The 9,627-nt window shown below is 53.5% G+C and overlaps 1 protein-coding gene across 2 annotated transcripts in view; it reads left to right on the forward strand.

Annotated features, from left to right (window-relative positions):
* Positions 1-8,864, forward strand: part of Rac2 (Rac family small GTPase 2) — a 14,180-nt gene extending 5,316 nt beyond the window's left edge. Inside the window, exons 3-7 of one of the 2 annotated variants that reach the window (XM_008851316.3) lie at positions 3,816-3,933; positions 4,634-4,696; positions 5,107-5,266; positions 7,715-7,847; positions 8,237-8,864. In XM_008851316.3, coding sequence (XP_008849538.1) covers positions 3,816-3,933; positions 4,634-4,696; positions 5,107-5,266; positions 7,715-7,845 — 472 coding nt within the window. In that variant the 3' untranslated portion in view covers positions 7,846-7,847; positions 8,237-8,864. Of the gene's footprint in view, positions 1-3,815; positions 3,934-4,633; positions 4,697-5,106; positions 5,267-7,714; positions 7,850-8,236 lie in introns of those variants that run through there. The other variant, XM_029555095.1, reaches the window with a different exon arrangement.
* Positions 8,865-9,627: the final 763 nt, after the last annotated feature.

Here is a 9,627-nt window from a genome sequence, read left to right on the forward strand (position 1 = left end):
TGAAAGGTCTGGTGGCGCTTGTCTTTAATCCCAGGCCAAGGGAGGCAGAGGCAGGTAGATCTCTGTGAGGTCAAGGCCAGCCTGGATCACATACTAATTTCTAGGTGGTCTAGGACTAGGGAGCCCCTGTTAAAAAAAAAAAAAAAAAAAAGGAAGAATTTAGGTAGAGCCACACCCTAGCCTGAGTCCCTTTACTGGCTCTAATTCTAGAACAGAGTACCTGTTTCCAGAATGTCACATTGCTGGAATGTCACCTCGCTGTTGCTAGTGGTGGGTGCACTCTGGCTATTGGGCAGAGCCTCCTCCAGCCTGCCCTGGGAGAGCACCACAGGCTTGGCTCTGAAGGGAAGAGCTGGCTGAGACTCAGTCTCTGGAATTTAATTTGTGCCTTCCTTGGGGACCCAGACTTTGGTGACTTAGCCGGGCCAGTGAGCCCCAAGCATTTGACAACTGGCCTCCCTGGTCCCCACTCCTGCATGTTTGGTCAATTCTCCTCTGCTACCCAGAAACCAGCCGCATGTGCCCCCATGGACTCTTGATTCCTTAAATGTGCCATCCTCCTTCGTGGGTGGTGGCCAGGTGACCCCTGCATGTGGAGCCCCTGTACCTTCCCACTGTTTTAGGGGCAGGGTTGCCCCTGAAGGCCAGGCCTCAGAGCCACCAGGTCAAGTGGAAAGTGCCCACCTCCCCATCCTTACCATCTTGTGTAACTCAGCAACCATGTTCACCACATGGACTTTTCGGAAGTAGGTAACAGGACCTAGGCCTGGCCCTGCCATTGACCATCTGGGACATCTTGGACAAGTCCATTCCTGCCCATGAACCTGCTTCTCACATCTAGAAAAAAAGGTGACAGCTGGCCACAGCGATGAGAGGCCCAGGAATTTGATATCATGGACACATGTATCCCTGGCTGTCCCTCAGGCTCACTTAGCTGGTCTTCTAAAGAAGGGCCAGGTGGGGAAAATTTGGGGACGTTGACAGTAAGGTTACCAGCCTCTCAGTGTCTCCTAGTGGGAAGGCTTGAATGTTTCCTGTCTCTTTAGTGTCTCTAATAGTCACAGGCATCAGGAAAGGAGTGATGCTCTCCCTGAGCTACATAGCCAGAACAGCAGTGTTACTGCCAACCCTGCCCTTTCCCAGCCCTGGGCAGTGTCCTGGGCACAGCCCACCCTCCCGCTGTTCATTTGTTCACACCCTGAAGGAGCAGAGTATGAAGCTACCTCCTGTGCCCCGGAGTGACCTGCCTTGGAAAAGACTCTTGACTTCCTGTGGCCTCAGTTTTCTCGTCTGTCTACTGGGTCACATGGGACTTTAAGACCTAAAGCACACGGGCCAGCCTCTTCTGCCTGACCCAGAGGAGGCTCTGGATGGGTACTCTGAAAGGTCCTGTCCCGTCCTGTCCTAGTCTCCTCTAGGTGCTCTGAGTGCCTGGGGGGTCCCAAGGAGGCAGGCACCTTTGCCTCAAGGCATCTTGGGAGAACAGAATGTCCTGGCTTTCCCAGCTTGTCAGAGCCCCAAAGAGCCCGGATACCTGCCTTCCTACTGTGGCCAACCCTGCCTCCCAGAAGGCACTTTCTGAGATCCACAGTGTGTGTGTGTGTGTGTGTGTGTGTGTGTGTGTGTGTGTGTGTGTGTTTTCCCAGAGTAGGGATACAGTAGACCTACCATGTGCCAGCCTCCATCCTGGACTGGTCTCAGGAGGCCGCATAGAGCAAGTAAGCCAAGTCCCAAGGACCTGAAGGGGTTAGAGTCAGCCTGGCAGTGGGGAGGGAGAAAGCTAGACAGGGAGGAAGGGAATGCATGTGGGAAGAGGGAGCATGTTCTCCACTGCAGGGAGGGGTGCCCAGGACCCTCTCCAGGGCTGACACAGACGGGGCTGTTGTTGTTGGGTGGGAGTTCTTTGTTGAGTGGTGTCTTTAGAGTTCCACAGAAGCATCAGGCTTTTGCAGCCTGACTGAGCAGTGCTCTCTGAGGGCTTCCAGGAGGAGGCAGGACACAGGAGCTTCAGTTCAGTCTGGCTAATTCCATTCTACCTACATTCACTGGTTGCCAGGCTGAGAGTGTGGGAACAAGCAGCTAAGAGCCCAGCCCACAGGAACCACAGGAGAAGGTATCTGCTGAAGTCCAAGGTCAAGGCAAAGTCATGGCAGTGAGAGGAACTGTAAGCTTTTTCAGGGTAGGCCAGAGAATTCCCCACAGGCAGAGTTTAGAGACATGAACAGAAGACCAGAGGGAAAGGGGGACAGGAGAGCATTCCAGAGACTGGTCAAAACCCTGTTGAGGGTGGAAGCAGTCAGGATTTGTGGGATGACTTGGATAAGCTAAAGTAGTGAGGGACATCTGGGGAGGGGGGACACAGCATGGGCAAGCTCAGGGTGGCAGGTGGTATGAGTGTTGCTAGGGAAACTATGGTTGCTGGGTGAGGGAGAAATGGCTGGAGAAGCCAGGTGCCTGAGGCCTCAGTGGACCTGGTCATCAGAAGTGAGCTGAATATGTGAGTTCAGTGAGGGGCTTGGTAATCCCTAGCTCCCAGGGGCAAGCAATCAGGGTGTCATCCCTGGAGCCATAGCTGTGGCAGGGTACAGTGAGTCAGTCAGACACAGCTTCTCCCCTAGGTTGGTTGCTCACTGGCTTGGTGGCCTTGGGTGAGTCACCGTGAGGAGTCTGCTCCTGGGTGTAAGTGGTGGGAACTTTCTTTTTTTCTTAAAATTTTTGATTTACTTTTATTTTATATGTCTGTGTGTTTTGCCTGCATGTATGTAAGTCCATCACGTGTGTGCAATGCCCACAGAGGCCTGAGGAGGGCGATGGATTCACTGGAACTGGAGTTAAGGATGGTTGTTAGCTGCCATGTGGATTCTGGGAAACAAACCCAGGTCCTCTGTAAGAGCAGCCAGTGCTCTTAACCACTGAGCCATCTCTCCAGCCATGCTGCCCGGGGAACTTACTTTCTAAAGCCTCCTGTATTCAGAGCCTTTAGTGCTGGGCTGGACCCTCCCAGAGCCTCAGAACTCGTCCTGCCCAGACCCTTGCTTCCTGGGCTCCTGGTCCAGTGTCTGGTCCCCCACCACTTCAGGGCCAGAGCAGGTATTTCCATGGGTTTGTGACTGATGTATATCTGTCTACTCCAGGGCCGGCTGAGTGGCCCCAGAACAGCTGTGTGTCATGGGAGTGAGACAGCAGATGGTCCCCAGATTCCTGCCCCTCCGGAAGGCTCTGGACCTGGTCCATGCACCTGCCAGGCATCTCTGGCAAGCAGCTGCAGCTTTCTAACACAAACCTGGATTGGCTGCTGTCTTTTCCTGTCCCCTCTCTGTTGCCCTCTGACAGCTTCCTAGGGTCACTTCCCAAACATACATACCCCTTACCACCTCCTTCACTTGGGATGTGCTTCCGGGTGTGGGGGGGAACCCAGCCTAAATCAGGGATGAGCACCTAGTCATTCAACCTAGGTGCTCAGCATAAGAGAAGAGGAAAGTTTATTCTGCATAAGAGGAGAGGAAAGTTTATTCTGCTCAATCCTCAAAGGAATATTACACAACTGCAACAGTCGCCTTTCCGAAGGATAAGTGGAGGCAGGAAAACGACTAAGACATGTTTTCCTCTCTTATTTAAGATGTTTTAATAGTATTGGTTAGTCATAAAAAAGAACAAGAACAGCCACCTGCACAGTGCTGTGTGACTTTGAGCTAGTCACAGTCAGTCCCTCTCTGAGTCTTGGCTTCTAAGTGGAATAACACAAGGCTGGGCTTGGAGTCACAGGCTCTGGGTTCCTGGCTGACCTCGCCCTTTGTCCTTCCTGCTCCCCACAGATTTGACAACTATTCAGCAAATGTGATGGTGGACAGCAAACCTGTGAACCTGGGGCTGTGGGACACAGCCGGCCAGGAGGACTATGACCGCCTCCGGCCCCTCTCCTACCCACAGACGGTGAGCAGTTCCTTTGCCTCCTGTGGCCTTGATGCTGATGCCCTTTGGGCCAGCTGTGTCTGTCAACTCTCTGAGGCCAGTGTGAGGAGCCTGCAGGGTAGATAGTGCTCCCCTAGCCTTGCACCTGCCCCCATAGTCACCATGCCCCTCACCTGTACCCCCACGTCCCATGCCCTTTACCTGAACCCCATGTCACTATTCCCTGTCCCTGTCCCTCCATGTCACCATGCCGTGCACCTATCCCCCCTCCCTGCCACGTCACCATGCTGTGCAACCCCAGCTCCACCCCATGTATTAGCACACAGCTCTTAGTGTGCAGTAGGCAGACCCTGCCAGGACCCAGGCAGGCAGCTAGCCCAGTGTGTCCTGGTGCTAGGATGGACAGGGGTCCTGCTGCAGGTAGCGCTATGGCTGCTGGGGCTCCAGGCCTGGATTCTCCACCCACAGTGGTAAAAAGAGAATCAGATTGACAATCAGAGGATCACACAGTGGGTAGCAGGACCTGGGGCTCTGAAGACCCACGTCCCCTCTTATAGTTATGCCTTCCTCTGACCACCCTGCAGAGTGCTGGGCGGGATCACCTCTCAGAAGGGATGCTGGCCTCTGTGGATATTAGGGACCCTAAGGACTGCCCAGGGTGGGGGCCCAGATGGGACCTTCTGTCCTTTCTCTTGCCAACTCTACCCTGCTCTGCCCCCAGGACGTCTTCCTCATCTGCTTCTCCCTTGTCAGCCCAGCCTCCTATGAGAACGTCCGTGCCAAGGTGAGCTGAGCCAAGTGGGTTGTGGATGCATACAGGTGGCTCTGAGGGAAGAAGGCACTGGCAGTTTAAGGTTGTCTTGGGTCAGCAGAGGCCGGGGCAGAGAGGGTTCTCAGTGCCACTCAGGGCCAATAGGAGAGGGGTCTCCTGGGGAGCCATGATGGATACCTTTCCTCCCTGCCTCTGTGCCCTGTCCTCTTTCCTTCCTGCACAGCCTCAGGCCTCCTCTTATCGCCATACCGCCCCACTTGCCTCTTATCTCCCGCACTGTCTTGCCATTTTCCTGCATGCCTTCCCATGACTGTGGCACCCCATGACCCCACCCTGGGATCCCGTCCCCTCTCTCCTGGGTGCCTTAGTCTCCCGGCCCTCATGCCCCTGCTGTTCCCTCTCACCACCCCTCTCCCCACCAGTGGTTCCCGGAGGTGCGACACCACTGCCCCAGTACCCCCATCATCCTGGTGGGCACCAAGCTGGACCTGAGGGATGACAAGGAAACCATTGAGAGGCTGAAGGAGAAGAAGCTGGCGCCTATCACCTACCCACAGGGCCTAGCACTGGCCAAGGAGATTGGTATGGGGACATGGGCTCAGAGAAGGGAGTTGGATGCAGGGGGCGCCTAAACACAGCCTTGTTCTAAGGCTATGCTGCATGGTCAAACTCTGTGCTCTAAACCATCACACCAGCTGCGTGTCCTTGGGCCAGTCCTTCAGCCTCTCTGTGCCTGTGTTTCTTTGTCAGGAAGGCACAGTGGTAGTGATGGCTCCTGCCTCATTGGGTGGCTAGGACACAAGAATTAATTCACAGGTCCCCGGAGCAGCACTGCCCAGGGAAAGCTCTGTGTTAGCCAGTTGTGGCATCTGCTATGTGTAGACCCTGAAGCAAGGGATTGATGGGAATAGATGGAAGCAGGGATGGGCGGTACAGCCTGTGGCTGCCTGGAGCCAAATCCAGCCTGGACTTTCTGGAAGACTTCCTGGAGGAGGTGCCCCACTAGGTATTTGGAAGGTGACTTGCTCCTTTCTCCCTGGTTCTCACTTTCCTTTCTCCATCCATCCTGACTCTCTGGCCTCTACTCTTTGCCTCCAAGTCACTAGAAAGAGAAGGCTTGAACTTTCAAGGTTGTCCTTGGAGCTAGGAGGTGGTGGCTGGGATTGAAAAGACAGAAGCAGTTTTCTGGGTGTGTGGGGATTCCTCACTGTGGCCAGGCTGTCAGCCCCAGGCAGGGCCTGACTCTGGGTCTGGTCTCCTTCATGGTGTCCTCCTGGAGTAGGACCACCAGCTGGGTCTAGCCACGGAGCTGCCCTCAGCCTCCACTCAACCCTGCACCTCTTCCTCTGCAGGAAACAGGAGGGAGGGGACTCACATGTCTTCACAGGAAGAGAAACCGCCCACAGTCTTCCTGTGACTGGCTGGGTGTCATGATCGCCTTCCCCAGGGGCCTCCTGCTTAGCCCTGGGTCCCCTGCCCCAGCCTTACATCAGGGACATACCCCTGCTATCTCTTCTTGACAACCCTGCTCCCAAACTGGGCTTCAATCTGAGACAGCAACTGTCCTGCTGTGCCCCTCACTTGTTTCATATCATTTTTACATTTTGGGATTAAACAGGATCTTATGCACGATAGACAAATGCTCTACTACCAAGTCACAGCCCCAGACCTTTTAGAACTTTTTTCTCTTTCTCTTTTATTTTATGTGTATGAATGTATTGTCTGCATGCATGTAAGTGCACCCTGGTCATGCAATGCCGGTGGAGGTCAGACGAGGGCATTGTATTCCCTGGAACTGGAGTTACAGGCAGTTTTTAGCTACCATGTGGGTGCTGAGAATAAAACCCAAGTCCTCTGCAGGAAAAGCCAGTGCTCTTAACCACTGGGGCATCTCTCCAGTCTCTATTTTTTTTAAGGATAAAAGGGTTTATTTTGGCTCACAGTCTGAAGGCACAGTCCTGTTAGGGTGGGACAGACATTAGGGGTAGGAGGATGAGGCAGCTGGCCACAATGAATGCCTTCATAGTTGGGGAGCGGCTCTCTTTCTCCTTTATATTTCTTTTAAAAATAGAATATCTTTGATTTATTCTTTGACAATTCCATACATATAAGCAATGTGTGTTGATCACAAATGCCCCCAACACCCCTCCTACTTGCATCCCTATCACGTCTCCCTCTCCGTGTGTGTGTGTGTGTGTGTGTGTGTGTGTGTGTGTGTGTGTGTGTGTAAAACCCACTGAGTCCAATTAGTGTGGCCTGCTGGAATACTTACTGATCTTTCTGGCTTGCTCTTGTACAGATCTTGTACAGGTCACCACAGCTACTGTGAGTTCAGGGGGCAACAGCCATTGTTTGTTTACAGCTGTCAGAGGCTCCTGTCCCCCTCCTGTCCACCTCCATCCAGCTCAGGACCAGGGTCCCCTTCCTTCCCCTTTCCTTCCTCGGGTTCTGAAATCTCCCAGTCTAGCAGCATCATGTCTCTGTGTTCAGGTTGGAGGGGATGGGAAGTCACAAGGGCTCTTCCCAGAGGAGATAAAACGGCTCCCCATTCCCATTCCCTCCTCACTGAGCCACCCTGAGGCAGGTGAGGTCACAACCCCTGTGAACTTCAGTTTCCTTGTATGTGGTTACATGATGAACAGTGGTGTTTGGGAGGGGTCCTCAGACCTCCCAGAAGTGCCTGCTCCCGAGGAAGGCTTGGGTGAGGTATGTCAAGGTCTCACTATGTTAGTCTGGCTGGCCTGGAATTTACTATGTAGACCAGGATGGCCTGAAACTCACAGAGATCTGCCCGCCTCTGTCTCCTGAGGGCTGGGATTTGGTCACAGAAACAATCCTGTCCTTCAGTCTTGCCAGTCTCACGCAAAGGGTTTCATGTCAGATAGCCTGGCCCTGGGGCCCCCACCTTCCCACTGAGTCCCACGGGAGAAAGCACAGGGAGTCGTGTTCTATTCAGGGTGATACTCCCCACTCAGGGTGACACAGCTTCTCTGTGACTCAGGCCCCCACTCTCCTGCTGTCTCTCCACAGACTCCGTGAAGTACCTAGAGTGCTCCGCGCTCACTCAGCGAGGCCTGAAGACTGTCTTCGATGAGGCCATCCGGGCTGTCCTGTGTCCACAGCCTACACGGCAGCAGAAACACCCTTGCAGCCTGCTGTAGGGGTATGCATCCTGCCCCCAAGCATCGCCCTCAGGTCTCTAAGAACAGCATTAGACAGGGACAAGAGGCGGTGGGTATGGAGGTGGCCTCAGTTTCCACTTCTTTGTCATTGGCTTGTGCCTGTGGAGCCTTCCCAGAAGGAAGGCCCGGGGAACCCAGAATCTGCCCATTAACCCAAGGAATCACGGGGTCCCACTCATCCTTGTAACCCTTCTTCCCATGAAAGCCCAGTGGAACCTCAACACCATCCCCGAGCAGGGTATGTAGGGAAAACAGAGGGCAATCCTAGGGAAGGCAAACTTGAGCCAGGTACTGGGTAGCCCTAGGCCAGGACAGCCCTGAGCCTGGCTTCACTCTGTCTCCCAAACTCACCCTGCTGTCTCCCTTCCAGGTCTCACCTAAGCCCTCTCACTTGGATGGTCCTGACCTTCCAGGGTCCCCACCAAACCCTGATGACGTCACAGCAGGCCTTGTTATCCCCTCTTTGTGGTGTATCTTCCCAGACAGCTGAAGAACTCCCTGTGTCCCCAGTGGAGTTCCCCTGGATGGACCACATCCTAAACAGCATGCTCCTGTGTTCCCAGGGACCAGAGGCGAGTCCCAGCGAGCCCCGTGTCACATGGCAGTGTACACCCACCTGCTCCAGGCCTGCCCCATTTCTCTCTGGCAGCTTCTGGGCTCCATGGTCAACTACCACTCATGTCTACAGGAACCAACTCTTGCTTCAGTCCCCTTGGTCCCACTTATAGGAATTATCTCCTTCCCTGAGCAAACAGGAGATACACAGAAATTTGTTCCTCTGGTGTTAGCTCTCCTTTCTCAGAACAACGTAAATCTGTATAAATCTTTGTATCTGCCCAGCCAAGTGAGGGAGCCTGGACTCAGCTCACTCCTGCCAACTCTCAAGACTTCCTACTCTACTCAAAGGGCCCTGGCCCTGTCTGTCTGTCCCATCTGCTAATCAGGACCTGTGCTACTGCAAACAGAAAACTCAGCTCTCCTGCTCAAGCAGAAATAAAGGTATTGATTCAAGTTTGAAACTATCACGACTTCAGGTTCAGCTTGATCAAGGCAGCAGGGTGGGAGGGTAGGGGTGTTGAATGATGCCATTGTGGCTCATCTTCTTGTCTCTCTTGACTCTGCCTTCTGCTGGTGGACTCATTCTCAGGCAGATGACTCTTCTGGGCTTGATCCTTTCAGGTTCGTTTGCCTGTCCCAGGCAAAGCTTTAAAGAAGGGTTGCTCTGATTGAACCAGCTCAAGTCTTAGGCCCCAACTTCAATCAGGCATGTGTGTTATAGGAATCTATGTTGTGGTTGTCCACATGTTGTTAAAGCCTGGAGTGGAAGCAACTTAGGGTGCAGGGCAGAGGGCTGGACTCTCAGGAGAAACAAACAGCCTTTCTGGAACTGGGTGTTAGGAATCTAACCTCAGCTACCGGAAATCACAGAAAATGTCCATCATACCATCTCCAGGAATGGTTCCCACCCGGGTTTGCACTAGCAAAACTGCGATTTTTTTCTGGGTCTTTTATTTGTTTGTTTTTGAGACAGGGTCTCACTATGTAGCCCAGGTTGGCCTTGCTTCAGCCTTCTAAGTGCTGGGATTTCAGGAATGTGCCACCATGCACAGGTAATGTTGAGATTCTTTCTAGAGAATTCAGGCTGCCATGAAGGCTGAAGAAGTCTCTGTGAGGCACCTCAGGGTCTGGCACTGAGCCAATCCCACCACACAGATGCCAGATCTTCCACTCACATGGACATGACTCTACCCGAGCTTTTCA

This window comes from Nannospalax galili, unplaced genomic scaffold (genome assembly GCF_000622305.1).
Source record: "Nannospalax galili isolate Female #2095 unplaced genomic scaffold, S.galili_v1.0 scaffold445, whole genome shotgun sequence".
In the NCBI taxonomy this organism is placed as follows: domain Eukaryota; kingdom Metazoa; phylum Chordata; class Mammalia; order Rodentia; family Spalacidae; genus Nannospalax; species Nannospalax galili.